Source organism: Orcinus orca, chromosome 8, assembly GCF_937001465.1.
Source record: "Orcinus orca chromosome 8, mOrcOrc1.1, whole genome shotgun sequence".
Taxonomy (NCBI): domain Eukaryota; kingdom Metazoa; phylum Chordata; class Mammalia; order Artiodactyla; family Delphinidae; genus Orcinus; species Orcinus orca.
Genome location: NC_064566.1, coordinates 78,120,001 through 78,142,475, shown reverse-complemented (window position 1 = coordinate 78,142,475; position 22,475 = coordinate 78,120,001). Strand labels below are relative to the sequence as shown.

Sequence of the window (22,475 nt, the reverse complement as noted above, 5' to 3'; positions counted from 1 at the left end):
AACTTACATTCATGTGGAAAGCAGAGAGATAAGATAATAAACAATAAAATTAATAACTAAGTAAATTGTATATTATATTAAAAGGTGATGAGTTCTGTAGAAAAATTCAAAAAAAAGTTTAAATACAGTAGGCAAACAGGGAATTTGTACTGTACTCAGTTGGGTGCAATTTTCGAAAAAGAGAGAAAGTCTATTGAGAAGGTGACATCTGAATCTTTGCTTCAGTAAAAGGATTAGTTTTAGCTATTACTTTTCCTCCTAAGACCAATGCAATATTAATGCACTATTGATGATAGCACTGTATGTCTGATTTATAACTGTTAGTCTTCTCTGGAGCTCACTCTTATACTACTGTGAATACAAAGCCATTAACCAATTTGGTTTCAGTGAATTTTGTTTTAGTGTAAATGTTCTACTTGAAATTTATTCATATTTAATATCACCAACTTTGAGAAGACTTCTGTAAATGTCTGTAAATTGTGGCTATCTTTTAATAAATCTGCACTCCTCACAAAGCAAATTATGATGGAGAAGGGATTGGAGAAGATATTAGTTTGAAAATGACAGTAAACTTTGAAAATGAAAACAAGTGTGGACAGATAGGCCCTCTTGGCACTTCACAAATGCAAGTTGTCACTGCTAGTTAGAAAAAAATATTTATTTTCAGACAATGACCTTCTTGTAAAATTTACACTGTACCATTGTTCTGTAACTGGGAATAAATACAATCTTGCACTGTTAGCCTACAATTTTCCATTTCTTTTAAGCTTCCATCTTCCTGCTCTTGTTAATAGAGACAGAATTGGGACGTGAGACCAGTGGTTCTCAAACCATGGATCTTGAACCAGCAGAATCAACAATATCTAGCAACCTGCTGGAAACAAACTCTCAGGCTTCACCCAAGACCTACTGAAACTCAGGTGATGGGAATCAGAATCTGTGTTTTATATGATTGTTTATAATTTCCTTTGCTGTGCAAAAGCTTTTAAGTTTCATTAGGTCTCATTTGTTTATTTTTGTCTTTATATCCATTTCTCTAGGATATGGGTGAAAAAGGATCTTGCTGTGATTTATGTCATAGAGTGTTCTGCCTATGTTAGGTGCAAGAGGGAGGGGATATGGGGATATATGTATACATATAGCTGATTCACTTTATTATACAGCAGAAAGTAACACAACCTTGTAAAGCAATTATACTTCAATAAAGATGTTTAAAAAAATAATGAATGAGGAAATTAATAAAGACCCAAAGTGTGAAAACATAAAGAGAACACTGGACAATATCACAATTAAAGAATCCTTTTCAGGGCTTCCCTGGTGGCGCAGTGGTTGAGAATCTGCCTGCCAATGCAGGGGACACGGGTTCGAGCCCTGGTCTGGGAAGATCCCACATGCCGCGGAGCAACTAGGCCCGTGAGCCACAACTACTGAGCCTGCGCGTCTGGAGCTTGTGCTCCACAACAAGAGAGGACGCGATAGTGAGAGGCCCGCACACCGCGATGAAGAGTGGCCCCCGCTTGCCACAACTAGAGAAAGCCCTCGCACAGAAACGAAGACCCAACACAGCCAAAAATAAATAAATAAAATAAAAATAGATCTCCTTAAAGTGGAAAGAATCACCCTATGAATAATGTTATCGTGAATATCATGCTAACAATTGAATAATTATTCCAATAAAATATTTAACAAAAAAAAAAAAAAAAGAATCCTTTTCAGTAAAAAGCAACATAAATAACATGAACAAATATAGGTGAAAACTTAGGAGAAGCTGTTTGCAATATCTAAACCAATAGGAGATGAATAACTAAAATATTTAAGAAACCTCTGAAGTTAATAAGAAAAAGGCCAGAAACTCAACAGGAAAAGAAGACTATAATTAATCATTTCACAGAGCAAAAACACAGCATAGCTAATAAATATATTTGGAGATGTACAATCTTATTTGTAATAAAAAAAATGTGAATCAAAATAAATTAAAACAACAACAAAACAATTAGATGAGCAAAATTTAGAAAGTTACATAACTTCAGCCATTGATGAAAATGTGAGGAAAAAGGAACACTCATACAGTATTGGAGGGAGCAGTAAACTGTTACACTCTTGACAGTGTGAAATGAACTATTCCCTACAAACCAGCAATCCCATACCTGGTTTAGTTTACACAGAGAGCCCATACATGAGCATATTCACTCCAACACTGTTTGTGGTAATTTAAATTTAGAGGCAAACCACGTGTTTGCCACTAAGAGAATGGATAAGTTACATGTGGTGTGCATGATAACATGGGATAACATGCAACTGTGAAAAGTAACAAACTACTCTGACATAAAGCAATAGATTAAAAAAAAAGTTGATTGAAAAACAGTAAGAGACCAAGTAAGACCTAAGGTATAATATTATTTGCGTACATTTAAAATACACCAATCACAAAATTAAGGCCATGTTTTTGTAAGAATACATACATTTCTAAAAGTATAAATACATTAGAGTCAGTGGCAGGGTGTAGTGGAGTGGAGAAGAGGAATGAGATTGAAAATAGGGATGAGAGATGAAAGGAAAGAAATTAAATTAGGGATCTTACATGGACCCATTATTATTATTCCTTGAGGAATAAGTCTAGGTGACCTCAAGACACCTGAGTTTTAAAATATACTATCTCTTCATTCCCAATTTTTATATAACTTATTTCTATGTCATGTCAATTATGAAATAATTATAGTGATTATAAGCATTCTATTTATGTGCAAATATTTAGGGAGAATTTTTCTAATACTGTTCCCTTAACTATGATGTTAACTACTCATTTGAAGTAAATTTCATACAACCAATAGAAAATATTCTATTCTAAGTTTGTGAGAGTTTTTAAATTATAAGTTAATCAAATATTCAAAACATTAGAAAACAATAAAAATAGTGTTTTTTAACTTTACTTATTAAAAAACATGGCATTGCCAAATATTAAATCATCCTTATATTCTTGCAATAAATTTTAACTAATTGGTGAAGATAGAACTTTAAATGTCAATTCAATTCTAAATGTAAATTTTTTACTTAGGATGTTTCTGATGATAGTCAAGCCCTTATCTCCCTATTGAGTGATATTTCAATATGCCCAATTGTCTATTAGCAACTTCTTGGAATATATCCTAGGCACCTCAATCTCAATATGTCCAAAACTGAATCTACTTAATGTTAAATATTACGGTAGGAGATATAACATTTTAAAAGACATTAATAAATTATATTCAACTGTTTCAAATTTAACTTTCTTATTAAAAAACAAACTACTATGTTAGAATCTGGGGATTTACTGTAAAATCTCAGATGATAGTTATACACACTGCTTTATTCTTTTTTTTTTTTTTTTTTTGGTACATGGGCCTCTCACTGTTGTGGCCTCTCCCGTTGCAGAGCACAGGCTCCGGACGCGCAGGCTCAGTGGCCATGGCTCACGGGCCCAGCCGCTCCGCGGCATGTGGGATCTTCCCCGACCGGGGCACGAACCCATGTCCCCTGCATCAGCAGGCGGACTCTCAACCACTGTGCCACCAGGGAAGCCCCCACACTGCTTTATTGAGTAAACCACGTAACATTTTCTAAAATGGACATTCGTACTCTTCACTTGAAAATGGCAACAATTTCAAATTCTCATTCAAGTTCTTTGAAACTTAATCCAACTTATACAGTGGTAGTAAGATATGTAGTATTTTCATACAGTGGAAATTACTTGGCAATAAAAAGGAACAATCTACTGATAAATGCAAAACATGTGAATTTCACAGACCCTATGCTTAGTGAAAGAAAATAGACACAAATGATTACATGCTATCAATTCTATCTATATGAATTTCTAGTATAGGCAAAACTAATCAAAGGTGGCAAAAAAAAATCAGAAGAATGATTGCCTTGAGAGTGTGTGGAGTTGATTGAGAAGGGGCTCAAAAGTACTTTCTGAAGTGATAGTAGTATTCTATATGTTGATGGGGTTTGCATTACACAGGTGTATGCATTTGTCAAAAGTCCATAAATGTACATTTTGGATTTCTCCATCTCAGTGTAGTAAATTTTATCTTAAAAAACACTATGAACACAAAATAGTATGTATTCCTTTTTATTACTAAGAAATTCTATTTCTTAAATATAAAAAAAGGTGAATTTGGATTACATCAAAAACCTCCTTAATACCTCTTTAATTATTGCCTGTATGTATAAGGAAGTTCTCTTTGTTATTTTTATTTTATTGCATGCATTTTTACCTCTGGCATTCCTTGTGGAGAAAAGGCACTGAAAGGTGGAACAACATCTGAAACATTTTCATATCCTGGAGGAGGTGGTTCAAATAATGATGTGTTGAAAATCTAGAGAAACAAAATATAATAATCAGAGGCAAATCAGGTAAAGTTTCATTACTATAACCAAATAAGGAAATGTGTACTATCTCTTTCTGTCAGTAGATGGTTAATGAAGCCTTTGGTATTTTAAAGATACAGATCAAAGAGCCAGCACTGTGCTAGAGGCTATGAGGATTTCATGATATGAATAAACTTAGAGACCCTTAGAGGATGTATAAGCACTAGCTTTTGATTTAGAAGGAAAACTTTAATTCCCAAATAAAAATAACAGCGTACAATATTCTTAGTCACTTATAAAAATGCTAAGATAATTACTTGGGAGCAAATTAATGTTAAATTCACTTTGAACCAAATATAATATAATCTTTCAAGTGTATCACTGTCATTGTTAAGTAGGTATCAATTTTTTTTTTTAGGTTCCAAACCACTACCTCTAAAAGAGAGCTCCAAGCTACAGGAAGAAGAAACTGACAGAATTCCAAAGGGAAATAAAAATAATCCACCACTATAGTGAGATAATCTAACATTCCTTTCCCAGCAATTAATAAAGATTGCAGACAAAATAAGACTACATCAAGGATAAAGGCGATTTTAGCCAAACAATTAACAAACTTGAACTAATGAACAAATATAAGATCATTAAACTCAACAGCTGAATACATTTTTTTCAAATAAACACAGAACATTTATAAAAATTGACCACATAATAGGCTATAAAGGAAGCCTCAACAATTGCCAAATGACTAGTGTCATACAAACCACATTATCTGATCACAATGTAGTTAAGTTAGAAAATCAGATGAAACCGAGAGTGGAATAACTTTTAAATTTGGAATTTTAAAAATACCCCTAAATAGCTCCAAGGTTCAAAGATGAAAACATAGAACTTAGAAAATATTAAGATATTAATGATAACTAAAACACTTCTCCAAACTTGTGAGATCTAGTTGAAGTGGCTCTTAGAAGGAAATTTATGGTTTTAAATACTCATATTAGAAAAGAAGAAAGGTTGAACATCAATAAATTAAGTATTCAACTGAAAATGTTACAAAGAACAGCAAAATAGACACCAGGAAGGTAAAAGAGGAAATTATATTAAGTAAGAACAGAATTAATGAAACATAAAACATATATACAAGAAATGATTGCCAAAGCTGAAGGTTTATTCTTTGAAAATACAGGTAAAATGGACATATCTCTGTCAATGTCAATAAGAAAAAAATATAAGGTAAGCACAAATAAATAATATTAAGGGTTGAAAAAAAATCATATCTATAGATGTCGAACAGATTCAAAAAGGTAATAAGAAAATACTAGGAAGAACTATGCCAATAATTGAAATCTTAGATGAAATGGAAAAATGCATTTTAAAAAATTTATTGAAACTGACATAAGGATGCATTTTTTAAAACCTAAATAGTCCTATAACAATAAAAAAAATTGAATCAGTACTTTAAAATCTCCCACAAAACAAAGTATCAAAACCAACTGGTTTTACTTTGAGTTTGAAAGTAAAAGATTAAGTATAACACAACGTATTTCAGAGATTAAAAACTCAGCTCATTTTATAAGGCAAGTCTAATCTAGAAATTATACCCCAATAAGCAAATTGCAGAAATACAGGCCAAACATGCTATGAATATAAACTGAATATATATAGATATATGAGTTGAAAACTCTACTACTGACTAATATTACAAATTTCAAAAATGTAAGATTAGTCTAATATTAGAATATCATTTAATATAATTATCATTGTGAAAAAGAAAAATTATACGCTCATCTCAAAAGATATCCAAAAAAAAGAAAAAAAGTGTTGATAAAATTCAACATAAATCCATGACAAAAAGTCTTAGTAAACTTGGAAAGGAAGTGAATTAACGTAACCTGATATAAATATCAAAATTAAGGTGAAACATTAAAAACGTTCAAGTCAAGGACACCTGCTATCACCACTCATTTTTAATGTTAAACTATAAGTCCTGGTCTGTGCAGTAATGCAAAGGGTTGTGGGAGATGGGGAGTGACTCTGAGCTGACATTATATTGTACTGACTAGAGCACCAGTTACCTACTTCTGATGCTGATAGAACCTAAAATGACACCAAATCAACTACTACTCTTCAAAAATTCCCATACCTTCCATCTTTCCCATAATTTTTCTGTGGTCCACATAGGGTACAAATGCAGCTGAATCACTGGGAAAGATTATAAGAAAAACTATACTAAAGTGCAATAAAAATCCATCTAGAGACAAAGTCATCCCATCAGCAAGTCTTTCAGCCAAGGAAGTACTCAAGCTCGTCTCACTTGATTTGCCTTTATGGTAATCTTCAATTTTACAACACCACTGAGCAGGTGGATTTTACATCAAGTTTATGAGTTATTCTAACAACTAGGAAAAGTTTCTTAAGGTAATGGAAAAGAGTCTTTTGGGTGAGTTTATCAAAGGTAGACAATACACCAGTGAGCACTGCTCACTATCCAAAATTCACTAATATAGCCTCAAATTATGTATTCTGAGTATAACTAAAACAATTTTGGTTTACAAATTTCTATTTACTTTTTTGTGACATAAAAAAGGCAATATATATACTTCAATCCATATGGCACGTTATCCTTATGTAAACAAAGATGAAATAATGCATATAGTATTAAAAATATTTCTTGCAGAATCTATAAAATGCTAATCATATTTGTTGCCTGTGGGAAGGGGAACTCCTCTGTGTCGTGCAGGAAAGTAAAAGTTTGCAGTTTACCACATAGCTTGGCTATGAATAGTCACAATAATTAAACTGGGAGATGGGGACACAGTAAAAGAGCATTTGTAGTTGGGGTGAGAATAGAGCTGAACTGTCACAAGGTCAAAAGATAGTGCCTGAATTTGAAACACAAGCAATACAAGCATGTCATTTAAAGAAACAGAAGTAAATACCAAAAGAACCACTCAGTGCTGAACAGTGATTGCCTCAGGGAAGGGGGATATAGAGGGGCCCTTAGGAGAACTGTGTGATTCTTTTTGTGCAGGTAAAACTTGGGTAAAAATAAAAATGATTCAATGATATAACTTCCAAACAAGTTAATAAGCTTTTGGCAGCTAACACCATTCAGGAAAATCTCCAAAATGAAACTTCTACAAGTTAGGTTTATATTAAGTGACAGGCTTTAGAAATTTCATAAGTGCTTATAATAGCAAAAAGAAACAATGAAATGAAATAAAAGCAAAGGTACAGTCAAAATTGGAAGTGAAGAGCAAGGAAAAAAGAAGAGAATTGAAAGTTTGCTATTTTCCTCATTGCACACAATTGCCAAATTTAATAGATCAAATTTGGTTTAAGTATGTGTATTGTTTAACATTACCAATATTTTATTACATCATTAAATAATCTTCCTAAATATACATTTAAAGACCCCTTAATATTTAATTATATAGATATGACCCTGCTTATTTAATAAAGGTTATGGGACCATAGGAAGTATATCAGTATTCCCCATACCTACCTTAAAAATAGTTTTAAAATTTTGAAATAGTTTGATAATATTTTTTAAAGTTAAACAGTATTAACTACTATAATTGAAAATAGTGAATATAGAAACTTTCAACTCATATTAGGAAATTTAGCATGGGATTACATCACTGACTGTAAAACAACATATTAATTATTAAGAAGAGGCTGATTCATTAGTCAATAAGGGGAGGTGATTAAAAATTTATATATACTTAAATCACATGACATTTTTAGTTGACTGATCAAACTGAACATATCTGAAGCTATATGCAATTTAGAAGGCCCAGCTAACCAAAGGACTGAAAGAAGCTATCCAGAGTAAAAGGGGCTACTTTAAATATGGTAGCTGTAAGGCAAATAGGGATGAATGTTGAGTTATATTTTATGAGCTTTCATATTGAATATATATCATGATAAGAAATACCTCAATTACTTGTATTATCTTCTTTCCCAAGTGCCCTAACTAGCAAAGAAGATTGTAAATTTTTTAGTGTAGATATAATTCTATAGTATTTCTGTCCAAATTCTCCTCCTTCCAAATGCCCACACCCAAGTTCTGGGCACAGAGCTGAACACATGATCATATGAGATTTAATCATTAAGTACAAATAAAAACCTGCTAGCTCAAACAGCACTTCTTTGAATTTTCTAGCATCTTCAAATCTATGCATGATCTTTTATAGTCCAAATCTTTCAAAAATGTATCAATTTAGTTGCTTAGAAGTTTACTGATATATCATATTGTATATTAGTGTACAATACTAAAACACAGAAAATAGCAAATGTCATCAAACATCAATTTTTCAGAATCTTTCCAACATCACATAAATTCAAACATCATAAGAAAGAGTTGGCACCAGTAATAAGATTATAAAAGGCATCATTCACAAGTGTCAATATTGATTTCTACCAGTATTTGGAGATGGTAGAGGGCATTCTTTCACATAAGGTATTTCAAAATAGTAGACCGGGGGGCTTATTTTTTCTTTCTTTCTTTTTACCTCATTTCCATCTTCATCAATTATTGAGATGTAGTTGGGATGAGTCTTATTTGGATAGGACAACAGGACATCATAATGGGCTAACTCAACAGAATCCAGGCCAAATTCTTTCCACTGAGATTGAATTTGCTTTGCAAGCTGAAAGTTTTGTTCTGTTCCAGCTAAATGTGGTATCCGTGTAAAATTGCTGTTGAAAAAAAATTGAAAGTTGTTAGAAATTTTTAGTCAGACTTTATCTTAAATCAACAACCAAGTAAGGCTGATTTACATTAAAAAAAATATTTTGAGGTGTTATACTTTACAAAAGCAAAGTGGGGGCTTCTCTGGGGGCACAGTGGTTGAGAGTCCGCCTGCCGATACAGGGGACACGGGTTTGTGCCCCCGTCCGGGAGGATCCCACATGCCACGGAGCAGCTGGGCCCTTGAGCCATGGCCGCTGAGCCTGCGCGTCCGGAGCCTGTGCTCCGCAATGGGAGAGGCCACAATGGTGAGAGTCCCACGTACCACAAAAAAAAATAATAATAATAAATAAAAAATAAAGGAGAGAAGGAATTATATATGTTGCTAAAGAAAAAAAACCCTCCCCTGAAAGCCACCTGGGATTTCTGGTCTTTTGAGCATAAGCTGTCTGTTCTCCCTATTTGACGCCCTACAGTAAATGCTGGACTCCTTCACCTCAACCTGGTGTCAGTAGACTGGCTTTGCTGCACAGCAGGCTAGCAGACCCAAGTTTGGTTAGGTAACATTATGAGTGAAATTCCTGGTACAAGTTTTGTCATTACCCACCAAGATGCAATGGTGTTCTATGATCAGGTTTAGAACCCACTCATTTGGAGCAAAGTTAATCCTGAAAATGATGAGTAGGAAAAAAGATTTGTTTCCAAGGATAAATAAATCAATTGGCCACAAAATCAGTGTATTACAGGTTTTGCCACTAACTTGTTGTGTAATCCTGGCCATGTCTTCAATTTCTCATCCATACATGGGGAGAATATTGCCACCTCACTAATTCACAAAGATTTGAGGCTCAATTAGACAACTGCTAAGAAACAGAAGTACGTTTTTTTTTTTGTTTTAATCAATTGAGAAGTGTGTCACACTGTCTTGATTCTATTAGAATATCCAGTTATTTTCTAATAAGAAGAATAATTTACAAATTATCCAAAATAGCCAACAACATGTATTAACAAAACAAATAGGCTCATACGTCTCTGTCTGGCTAGAAAAGTTTATATATGTTCCAAGGATCATTATGTTATCTCAATTAATAAAGGGAGCTATTGGTATTCCTGTTTTCATACATTGCATCTGGTTTACAAATGCACAGTGCTTGGAGAAGTTAGATGACCTAAAGACAGCCAGTGAAAGATGGAACTGGTATTCAAATGTAGATCAGTGAAAGCTAAGACACTCTTCTGAAATAATCTTGTCTTTCAGAACTGGGTGGAGAAGGAAATTCCCTCTAAAGACATGCAAAATAGTGAACAGATCTGAGAATTTAACTAGATGTTACAAAACAAAAGGGAAAACTGGGACAACCTTGCACCCCAAGGAAGACTGAAAAGGCAGCCCCTACTTAACCTCCCCCCAGCCACTATTGAGAGTCAGGTGACTTAGAAGTAGTAGAGCATTTTTAGTAGTAAAGCAAAGGATTAGAAAGGGGAACAAGACAGAGGACCTGAGGCTTTAATGACCCCTAACCTAAGGGTCTAAATAGACTGAAAGCACTCTGATGGACAAATGGCAAATTGGAATTCTGGAGAGTCCAGGAGGCTTCTGGAGGTTCTGTGGTCCTTGGAGGGGTGAGTGGGGGGTTCTGTTAATCTCTTTCTTTTGTTTGTTAATGATGCAAATCCTTGAGTTCTAAACAGTTAGAGGAGCTTGGTCAAGGCCACGGAGAATAAGCAAGAAGCTGACGGCCCAGAAAGTGAGCTAGAGGCAGGCATTCATTTTATTTCTTTGCTGGTCACTCCATCTCACAGGTTAGAAAAGGAAAAATGAAGCAGAGGCAGCACCCCTGTCTAGGAGTGAAGATTATATCTCGCCACACTTCCACTTTTATTATACCTATTATACATAATTATAGTAAAAGAAGTGCAAGAGGCAGAAGGATTTCCACCAAATTTAAGCTTCTGGGTCTCTCACTTGAAATGGCCCTTCCAAAGACTTGATAGGTGCCCTAGCAAATTTTATTCATAGTTTTAATTCTATCGTAATTAAATAGACATATGTGTTTGTATGACTATGTGTAGGTACATCTATACATATATATACTTACTTGACTGTTTTTACATAAAATTATAACTTGTATTCACTATGGAGTCCTTTAATCGTTATCAGGACTTCAAGTATGTCACTTTGAAAAAGCTAAGCATTCCAATCAATTATTCAATAAAAGAGTTTTATTTTTAGTTGCCTTGAAAATACTTTTTAAAATTTACTCATTTACCTCTTTTTCCCTACACCAGGGATAGCTATTTCAGGAAATAGGGAGCTGGTTTCTACACTAGGTCACATATATGCTCTCTAATTTCATGCTCATCAGAACAATATCACTATCCCCATTTTATAGAGGTGAAAATGATGGCTCAGGAAGGTTAAATATTCACTCAAACTTACTTTAATATCAGTGGGCGAAGATGGAATTTAAACTTGCGTATGTCTGACTTTGAAGTCCAAAATTTATTCTTTTGACTAAAATATACTATCTTCCTCTGAAACAGGAGTCAGCAAACTATGTTTCACTGACCAAATCCAGCTCACTTCCTTTCTTTGTACAGCCCACAAGCTAAAAATGGTTATCACATTTTAAATAGGTGAAAAAAATCAAGAGGAATAATATTTTGTGACATATCATTTATATGAAATTTAAATTTCAGTGCCAACAAATGAAGTTTTATTGAAACTGTCACACTTATTCAATTACGTATTTACTATCACTTTTTTGGTGCTACAATAGCAGAGCTGAGTAGCTGGGACAGAGATCAGCTGGCCTACAAAAGCTGGACCTTTACAGAAAAAGTTTAGTGACACCTGCTTTAAAACATCTATCATGATAAAGTTCAGCTGAAGGTACAATCCTCTCCAGATGAAACATGATACAAGATCTTAAGTAATAAAACCTTTTAAAAAGTCAGTTTCTGTTTATGAAATATTGAATCAAAACTTCTAAACAGAATAGTAAACTTTTAAGTATATGCTTACTACAAGAACGTCTTGATGTTCTCTGCTTTCAATTCATCCAAAAATGCTTTCTTCACATTATGCCGTGGAATGTTAGTAGCTTCACTGGAGGATTTTGTAAACCATCCTGTAAAATACAAACAAATATAGGAATGAGATATGAGCTTATAGACAGGGCCTATTTTTCCTTATTATTGTATTTATCATATATAAAACATCAATGACCTCTGGTATTAACTGAGATTTTCCAAAGTTTCATTGCTCTTGCCTACTTTCATTGGAAAAAAAATCATGCAGACAGACTTAATTACAAATCAGTTGCAACATATTTTTAAATCCAATTTCAATAAGTATTGCTGTTATTCTAAGAAATGTTTTATGAAATTAGCGCTAAAATTGAAGATGGTTCAACTGATGGGAAAAATGAAGGCAAAGAGGAGATCCACCTTCTTTCTCTTTAAAGCTTCTATCCTCAGTGACGACGCCTCTGCTGACCCAGAATAAGCATTTAGTAAATGTTTGTAATGAATTATTTATGAGTATATTTCAAGTACATAAATTATCTCAAAGAGTTGAAGGCAATTCAGACTTGTAATTTGTTCTGGTTCTGAAACTAAAGCAAAATAAGCTTAAATATTTTGTGCTTGCAGTTGAAGTAGGCTTCAAAAGTTCAACTTCAGAGAGCTACAGTGAAACTCCAATTCACCCAACATCTCTGCAAGACACACAGTGAACAGAGACTAGAGCAATGGGTAGCCAGATAGCGTAGAGCCATTAGCCCTGGTAGTTGGCTTCGTGACATAGTTTATTTAGATAAATGATATGATCTGTGCATAAAATGGTTACCTAAATCACCCAGCTAGCTTTCATGGAGCTTTCCAGTTATTAATCACATACACGTTACACACATGCATATATACACGCATATTGAAATAAATGGTTGGCAGCAAATGGAAATACAGTTCCACCAGTATGTAAAATAAAGAGACTTGGATTAGACTGTAGGATAAGGGCACTCGGAGGATGAAATGCTTAAATCGAGATCTAAAAAATGAGCTGGATAAAAAGGACGGAGGCCTGTGGGAGGGAGGGAGCAGAGAATCCTAGGAAAAAAATTAACAAACATTAATAAAGAACCCATAGCCACTGAGCAGTGAATATAAGGGTGGAGCTGAGGGCAATACTGGGACGAATAAAATGCTTTTAAAAGATGCAGAAGACTTTAATCCTCATGCTACCCTTGCCCACGTTGTACAGCTGAGAAAACTGAAACTCAAGTAGAAGTGTGCCCTTAACGAGCACACTTATCTAAGCCCCACAATAACCCTAATATCCACATGCTAGTTATGAGCAGAGTGTGGCTCAAAGGTTACACAACAAGGAAGAAGAGGCTGAATTTGAGCCAGCATGGTTGGTCTATGCCCTGGTCTTCTAAATCCCAGAATGGGACCCAGAATTCAGAGTAGGGCCGAACTATCAGGCTATACCTTAACGCTAGTCCTGTGCATTAATGTCCAGTTAGAAGCATCTCCTCACCAGGAAAGAATTTTTAAAAAGTGCCAATACCCCAGTACTGTGCCAGGAGCTTTAGATGCTATTTCGTTTACGATTCCCACTAACCAGATAGTATTCTTACAAAGGTTGACAAACTGTGGCTCAGAGAGACTCGGTAACTCGCTCAAGGCCACAGAGAAGCTGCAGAGTTAAAATTAGAATTTAAAAGAGTCTCAGCGAATCTGTGCTGCCCCCTGGTTATCATGGAGAGTTGGGCTAAGTCTGCAAATCAGTACACAGGGGAAAACGCTCAAGAACTGCTATTAAGGATCTGTTCAGAGCACTGACAATGTCAGCCGGTTAGCTCCTAAATGTTCCTCTTTATTTACTCCCCAGGACGAAAGAATGAGAGAATAGGGCTCCCACGCAGCAGTGCCCTGAGTTCTACCTACTGTATACACGAAGCAGGTCCAGGCACAGGCACTAGATAAAGACCCCAAACAGGTAAGAGTCGTTTCTTGCAAAGCTCCTGGGACGACCTAGCAAATGCCCCCAGAGATCCGGCGCTCCTACTAAAACGTACCGATTGCTCGCAGGGTCCCAGCAGTTGGAACTTTCTTAAGTTCAGTTTGAGTCTCTCCGTTCTACTCCTTACCCTGGGTGACTGTCTTAACAGTAGCCCGTCCAAAACCCAGCTATGCACCGCCCCCAGCAACTTCCACCTAACTCGCGGGTGCTCGTCCCCACTTTCCCCCACCCCCCGGGAGACCGGGAGACCGGGAGACCAACAGCTGGCCCGGGAATCCCGCGAACCGCCAAACAGCCGGGTAGGCTCGGGGTTGTGCGTGGCGAGGGACCCCGTACCGAAGAGGAAGCCGAGGACGAAGAGGCAGGCGGCCAGCACCAGGGCCCCAGCGCACAGCCAGCGCGGGCGGCGCCAGGCCACAAAGGTCGAGTCAGTTTCGCGCAGGGGATTCCACATCTCAGCGTGTGGCCGTCGGGGCCTCCGGGGACCGGTGTCTCTGCGGTGGCCACCCTGCTGCCTCGCGGGCGGCGGGGCAAAGGCTTCCTCCTTCGAGGGCCGCTTTTAGCAGTTCTGCAGCCTAGAGTCCACTCCCAGCCCAGTCCACTCGCACTCCCAGGGCACTCCAGGTTTCTCCGCCCCTGAAAGTATTTCTAGTTTACTCTCAACCAATCCCGGAGAGCAAGAGGCAGTATCAGTCCCCAGAAGAAGAAAACCCGGCCCCTTCGGAGGGGTGCTTAAAAAAAAGTTTAGCTTGAAAACTTCTAGCCCTTATTTTAAAATAAAGGGAAGGAGGAAGCAAAGGACAAACTCTTCTCCTTTCTCCACTTCCAGACCACAATCCGATTCACAAAAAGAACACTAAGTACCCCGTAATTCAATAGCACGATCCTCTTTTTTCTGTCTAGGAAAATGCATGTTCCAGGCAAGTTGGTAGACTAAACTATTCCTCAAGAACTTTTTTCAGATCCGAAATCCTATTAAATACTATTATAGCCCTAAAAGGAGTAAAATCAAGTAGAAAACGGTGGTGTCCAGTTCTGGCACTGCTTTGGATATTCAGGGAGTGAATTTTGGTGTCAATGCCAGTTACCACTGTGCTCTTTTTCCTAATGAAGATCATTGATACTTATCAATTATTAGGGAATTATTCCTCCCTTTACATAGCACAACCATTTTTAAAGAAATATTATTGGAATTTGCTGAAGGCAGAGAGTACATCTCTTTATATCAGAGCTGCCCTTGGCACTGTCTTACATTGTGGGTATGAAATCAGTCTTTGTTGAGTTAACCTGAAGAATCAATCACACATAAATCTACCCCTGTTATAAATTCTTAAAAAATTATAACAATGATATCTAAAGGAGGACAATAACGAAATGCTTTATCAAGGATGTTCTTATAATCTGTAAGGGAGACTGCATGCATGGCCTCTAGCTAGGAGTGCTTTACGGAAGCATTGCATTTAAAAGAATCGTGAAGTGCCAGCAGAGTTTGAACCAGGGGTGATGAGAAGAAACTTTGGGTCTGGGAGTCAGAGGGATAGTCAAGGAATGGCAGATAGTTTGCTTTGGGAAAGGGAGCTAACAGGGAGAGAGCGAGGAGACACGGGGCTACATCATAGAGAATGTTGGGTACTTTTTCTCAGCTAAGTGAAGAGATGTGGGAAAATTAAAATGTTAACAGTGAACCAAGACAACTACTAGATGACTTAGGACAGGAAAGGAAGGAGTTTCTTCAGCCCTTTCTAACAATAGCTTATATTTATTAAATGTCTCCTAATGTTCCTATTGTTAAATCTAACAAGGAATGGTGGAAGAATAATACTTACTGAGCACTTTCTAAATGAGCCACTTTATATACATCAACTCGTTTAATCATCGGCACCCTTCGTGGTTGATACTATCACCCTTCCCATTTTACATGTAGGAAAACTGAAATTTAATGAGATGAGATAAATCACTCAAAGTCACAAAGCTAAGACAAAATCCAAAGTGTGCCTTACTCTAAACCACTGTACCACCTCCCTTGAGCGTGGGCTGCATTTGCTAAGCTCTTTGCTTGTATTGGGAGGAACACTGGGCTTGGAGTCGTAAGACTTGGACTTAAGCTTTGGATCTGGTGCTGTCTAAGCCTTGTACCCTGGAGAGTCACATCTTCGGTTTACTTGAATGTATCTTCTCATTTGTAAAATATAGGATCATCTGATAACATTATTAAATACCATCTGTTAATAAAGATGTTCTGAAGGTCAGATGCGAGTACAATTGAGGGAAATTATATTTATTAAATATAAGAAGGGTTTTGAACAATGCTACAACTACCTAACAATTTAATTAATACCCTTATGGTGAGCTGGGCTACATTTGAAGAAATCAGAGAACAAATGAACATCTGTCAAATCTTATTGAAAGGTTTCGTTCTCTCCTCATGAAGCTTACAGTTTAGTGGGGAAAACATAGCTTTAAGAGTAATTAATGACTGATAAATATTATGAGCACATTCCACATGGCAGGCACTTGCTATATGCTTTACAGAATTATTTCATTTAATTATCAGGATTTAGCCCAAAAGAATTTGAAATCTCTAAGAGGTGGTTTTGCAAGCCACACTAGATTTTTCTTTTCTTTTCTTTTTTAAGATGCTCTCTTTTATTTATTTATTTATTTATTATTTTTGGCTGCATTGGGTTTTCGTTGTTGCACGAGGGCTTTTTCTAGTTGCGGCGAGGAGGGGCTACTCTTCCTTGCGGTGCGCAGGATTCTCACTGAGGCAAGCCACACTAGATTTTTCTGTTGCTATTATTTCTCTTTTACAGCTGAAGAAACTAAGCTTTAATGAAGTTGATTAACACCCACCCTCCCCCCAAAAAAACCTGACACATGTTTGCTTTGATAAGCATTAGATCACACTGTACTTCCTTCTTCGACTATTGAGGAAAGTTTGTAGATGACTCTTCATATAAGGACTTGTAGAAGAAGAAGAATGCCAAACCCAGTACAATACGTTATTTATCTTGATTGAAACCTTTACCATACTATATTGTAACTGTGTTTACTTGTCCATCTTCCTGGATATTGTGAATTTTTTTTGAGGTCAAGGACTTTATTTGATACATATTTATACCCATAATTCCTGGCACAAGATAGCTAGGAATGGCTATTTGTTTCAATTAACGAACAGGTGAATGATTGAACAGAAGAACAACTTTAATGTTAGAAAGGAAAACTATTTGCTTGATAATTCACTATGTATTATGTCACCTAATGACAAATGAAAAATCTGACATCCCTACACCTTGCCTCGGTGCCTATTTGAGATTTCAAGAGCATTGATTTCATACAATACTCTCCCCAACCCTGCACCATTTACTTCCTTCACACATTCATTATGACTCATAAACTCCCAAGGAAAAATGAATACAACATCTGTTTAATAATGCTTTATTTTTGAAACTGTCCAAAATTGCAAATGTACTCATCTATGTGGACATCATATTTCCACTTTCATATGCATAACTTCTTATATGGACTATTATTTCCACTTTCATATGCATAATTTTTTCTCTCTTTAAAGATCCTGCTTAAAAATACCTATGTTGTGAAGTCTTCTTGATATTCATAGACATTTGCTACTAATACACTGATCTCTACTTTTCCTTAATTTTGTGTCAGCCTTTTGTTACACATGTTACTCTCTTATTCCCTTTCAGATTTTAAGCTTCTTGGTGCCAGGAACCATATAATGTTCCTGTCTATTTTCCAGAGTTATCACAATGCCTCGCATATAGAAACCACCTTTTGAATGAATGGATGACATTATGCTAAGTAAAGAAGCAATTATGAGGTATAAGAGATCATTACTGTTACTGAAGAACTTTACTCAAAGCGAGAAGACAGGACCTAAACGGAAAGATAAATAACAATACCAGAAAACAGAGATTATGAGCCAAAAAGAACAGCAATAGCTTGTGCTCAGGAAAGCATTCTGGGCTCCTTGTTTGTACCTAATGACTCATATTAACCTCATTAGCTTTTGTTTGAAGAACACCTTGAAATATTTCATAGTGCCATACGCCCATCCATACACAAAAAATGTGTGGCTTTACTTTGTAGGTAGGTAGATAAGGTAAAATGTGACCTGATCATCCTCTTCCTCTCCCAGTGCAGGAAATAAGAGATTCAGAATAGAAATATTAAACGAAGGAAACGTAATACACTTGTATCTGCTACTAGTTATCAGCTCTTACAGAATCTCTAGACTGAAAGCTCCAAAGAGGAAGGGCTGTGCCTGACAGAGCACTTGGCACATAATACTTATACGATAAATACCTTTAAATGATTGAACAGTACAGCAACTATTAGATGATGAATAGTTATTACCTAGTTACAAAACTCTTTTAAACAATAGAACAGTAGAGTGCAAAATGAAACTATTTAACTTTAATTCAGTAAAGAGAGAAAGCATTTTTGTCCTTTACTAATATATACTCATTTAGATATTTTATTCAGCCTGAAAGGCATTTCTTAAAATTATCAACATGGGCCAAGTACTGGGCTGCATCACAGAAACACCAAATAATAAGATCTTTGTTTGCTTAAGCTGCGATTTCTGACTCTCTGAACTGTAAGGTTTGGTAAAAGCAGATGCTCAATAAATAGTAGCTATTATGATTCCCTACCTATGACTGGCTAGAACTGAATATATATAAATCAGTACAAAATAGCTGTGCTGGCTAACCAGCCTTGGAGAGAATGTGTATAATCCAACCTTGTTAGGCTGAAATGATTTAAAACAGTCTTGACCAAGAACTCTTGGAATCTTGCTGTCAACTCAAGTGGGAGGAAGCTTGAGAGCTCAAACAGAACAATGTTGTCAGATTAATTTTCCAAGATCTCTACTCTGTTTTTGATTTCCCAACTCAGAAACCTTAAGTGGAATCCAGTGCACTATATAGTGATTCTAAATTCCTTAACAAAGCAGTGCAGGCTATCTAGATTTTGGATTCTTTTTGGCAACATCCTCCATTAACCTCCCTGTCGTGTACTCTAATGTAATTTCCTTAGTCTTGCTAACCTTCAGTTTACTCATCTATAAAATAGTAATAATACAAGTTCCTGTTGCACACGGTGGTTAAAAAATTTTAGCAGACAAGCCTGGCACTTAGATCACTGTAAGTGAATAAGAGATGCTGTCGTTACGTATTTCAAAAAAATCATGTAAAATCATTATCTTATTTGATCAGATTATTTTAAGTAAACATCATATATGTACTTAGAAATCTCCTGTTTGAAACCAATACCCTATCATTACGCTAACCTACACTTAAGAAAAAACTATTCTTATGAGAACAGTAAAGAAATATATTCCAAAGAGTAAAATGAGATACTCTATGCATAATACTAATATTTCTTTCATAAATTGAAAGTGATGAGATCAGTCAATATGGCAATAAGGAAAAGGTAAATCTGTCTTTGTACAGACATGAACTAAATCAAAGAGTATTACACTCATCTGTGGAATATGTTTGAAAGAAAACAAATAAAATTATTTTAGGTCCTTTATCCCCAGGCTCTAATACATATTTACTTTTTAAAAATACTTTAATGTTCTAAAAATAAAAATACTTTAAAGCTCCATGACAAAGGAAACCATAAACAAAACAAAAAGGCAACACACAGAATGGGAGAAAATATTTGCAAATGAAGTGACCGACAAGGGATTAATCTCCAAAATATACAAACAGCTCATGCAGCTCAATATCAAAGAAACACACAACCTAATTAAAAACGGGCAGAAGATCTAAATAGACATTTCTCCAAAGAAGACATACACATGGCCAAGAGGCACATGAAAAGATGCTCTAACATCTTTACTAACTATTAGAGAAACACTAACTAGAGAAATGCAAATCAAAACTACAATGAGGTATCACCTCACACTGGTCAGAATGGCCGCCATCAAAAAATCTACAAACGATAAGTGCTGGAGAGGGTGTGAAGAAAAGGGGACCCTCCTACACTTTTGGTGGGAATGTAAATTGGTACAGCCACTATGGAGAACAGTATGGAGGTTCCTTAAAAACCTAAAAATAGAACTACCATATGATCCAGCAATCCCACTCCTGGGCATATATCCAGAGAAAAACATAATTTGAAAAGTAACATGTACCCCAATGGTCATTGCAACACTATTTACAATAGCCAGGACATGGAAGCAACCTAGATGTCCAACAGAGGAATGGATAAAGAAGATGTGCTACATATATACAGTGGGATATTACTTAGCCCCAGAAAAGAACAAAATAATGCCATTTGCAGCAACATGGATGGACCTAGAGATTGTCATACTGAGTGAAGTATGTTAGACAGACAAAGACAAATATCATATGATATCGCTTATACGTGGAATCTATAAAAATGGTACAAATGAACTTATTTACAAAACAGAAATACAGTCACAGATGTTGAAAACAAACTTACGGCTACCAAGAGGGGAACGGGGGGATAAATTGGGAGATTGGGATTGACATATACACACTGCTATTTATAAAATAGATAACTAATAAGAATCTACTGTACTTCACAGTGGACTCTACTCAATTCTCTGTAATGACCTATATGGGAAAAGAATCTAAAAAAGAGTGGATATATGTATATGTATAACTGATTCACCTTGCTGTAGAGCAAAAACTAACACAACATTGTAAATCAACTATACTCCAATAAAAAAACCTTTAATAAACATTCTTGAACAAAAAAACAAAAACAGAAACAGAACTCCATGACTTCTACTTAATCTGTAAACACAGAACCCTTGCACTCTAAATTACACATTAAATAAGGTAGCTTGGAAAGACAAGAACTCTCTTCTCCAAGTGATTTTCTATCCTTTTAAAATTTTCAATCTTTTAAAGTTGGAGGGTGGTTATATGAACATATATATTTGTAAAACTCTTTTCACTATTCACTGAAAATCTGTGCATTTTATTGTATATAAATCACCAAAATTGATTTAAATAAAAAGATAGGTGTATAGGTAAATAAGATTATTTCTTAATGATTCCTCTAAATTCCACTCTTTTAAACTAATTAATTCTCATTCTCCTAAACTAGGGGAATCTTTGCAGACAAGTTTCTTTCCTTTGAAGTTTTGAGAAATAGAATATTTAGCTTTTCAATCAAATGATAGAATGGGATTGTAAAAGGACAAGTTTTAAGAAAAAATGTAGAGGTTTAGGTTAAATTTTATTACTAAAATCAAGCGTGTTTATCTTTTTAAGAAATGTATATAGAAGTATAGGAAATAAGAAGCTCAAAGTAATCTTTTACACCCTTCTTTCCTTTCCTACACCATATCACCCTCCAGAGGTAAGTATTGTAAACATTTTAGTATTAATCCTTCCAGACATTTTTCGATGCATATACACAATACCTTTAAAAATACAAAATGATATCATGCTATGCATTTATTTTTTTTTATTTTAAGAAAGCTTTCAATTGATGTGTACATACTTACAGAAAAGCACAGAAATCATAATCGTACAGCTTCATGAATTTTTAGGAGGGACAAACAATGATAATTCAGCATCAGTTTCAAGAAACAGAACTTTACCAGGAACTCCAGATGCCCTCCTCAATCCCCTTTACATCACTACTCCTCACATTGAACAATATCCACTATTCTATCCTGAATTCTAACACCAACGTTTAGTTTTGCAGTTTCTATAAATAGAATTATATAGTATATTTACTTTTGTGTTCGGCATCTTTCACTCAGAATTACATTTGTGAGATACTTGCAGTGGTGTACTAGTAAATCAGCTCTGGCAAGGGAGGGGAAAGCCCTGATTTGTGGCATCTCTTAATTTCCATGATGCAAATACTCCCACAGTGGTAGAGTTAAAGCTAACAACGTGATGTATGTGAGTTGGAAGCAGATGCCCATAATTGCCTTTTTTGTGGTTGCATTGGGTCTTTGTTGTTGCGCATGGGCTTTTCTCTAGTTGCAGCGAGCGGGGGTTACTCTTCGTTGCGCTGCGTGGGCTTCTCATTGCAATAGCTTCTCTTGTTGCAGAGCACAGGCTCTAGGCACATGGGTTTCAGTATTTTCAGGGCACGGTCTCAGTAGTTGTGGCTCGCACGCCCTAGAGCACGCAGGCTTCAGTGGTTGTGGTGCACGGGCTTAGTTGCTCTGTGGCATGTGGGATCTTCCTGGACCAGGGATTGAACCCGTGTCCCCTGCATTGGCAGGTGGACTCTTCACTGCTGCGCCACCAGAGAAGGCCCCCATAATTGCCTCTTGTAAGCTGGTAGGAGCAGGCTCCAGCATACTACTGGGCCATATTTTTTCCATGTACCAATCATTCACTCATTCTCTGGCCTATGAACTAACCAATTGTACAAATATGCCAC

The 22,475-nt window shown here is 35.9% G+C and overlaps 1 protein-coding gene across 5 annotated transcripts in view; it reads right to left on the bottom strand.

Annotated features, from left to right (window-relative positions):
• LOC101280978 (glutamate carboxypeptidase 2) overlaps positions 1-14,690 on the bottom strand; it is a 63,810-nt gene extending 49,120 nt beyond the window's left edge. For 4 of the 5 annotated variants that reach the window (XM_049714083.1, XM_049714084.1, XM_049714085.1 and 1 more), the window contains exons 1-4: positions 14,403-14,690; positions 12,066-12,171; positions 8,862-9,048; positions 4,257-4,358 (exon numbers count right to left, since the gene is read on the bottom strand). In XM_049714083.1, the coding sequence (XP_049570040.1) occupies positions 4,257-4,358; positions 8,862-9,048; positions 12,066-12,171; positions 14,403-14,520 (513 nt within the window). In that variant the 5' untranslated portion in view covers positions 14,521-14,690. Of the gene's footprint in view, positions 1-4,256; positions 4,359-8,861; positions 9,049-12,065; positions 12,172-14,402 lie in introns of those variants that run through there. The other variant, XM_049714087.1, reaches the window with a different exon arrangement.
• Between the last annotated feature and the right edge of the window lie 7,785 nt (positions 14,691-22,475).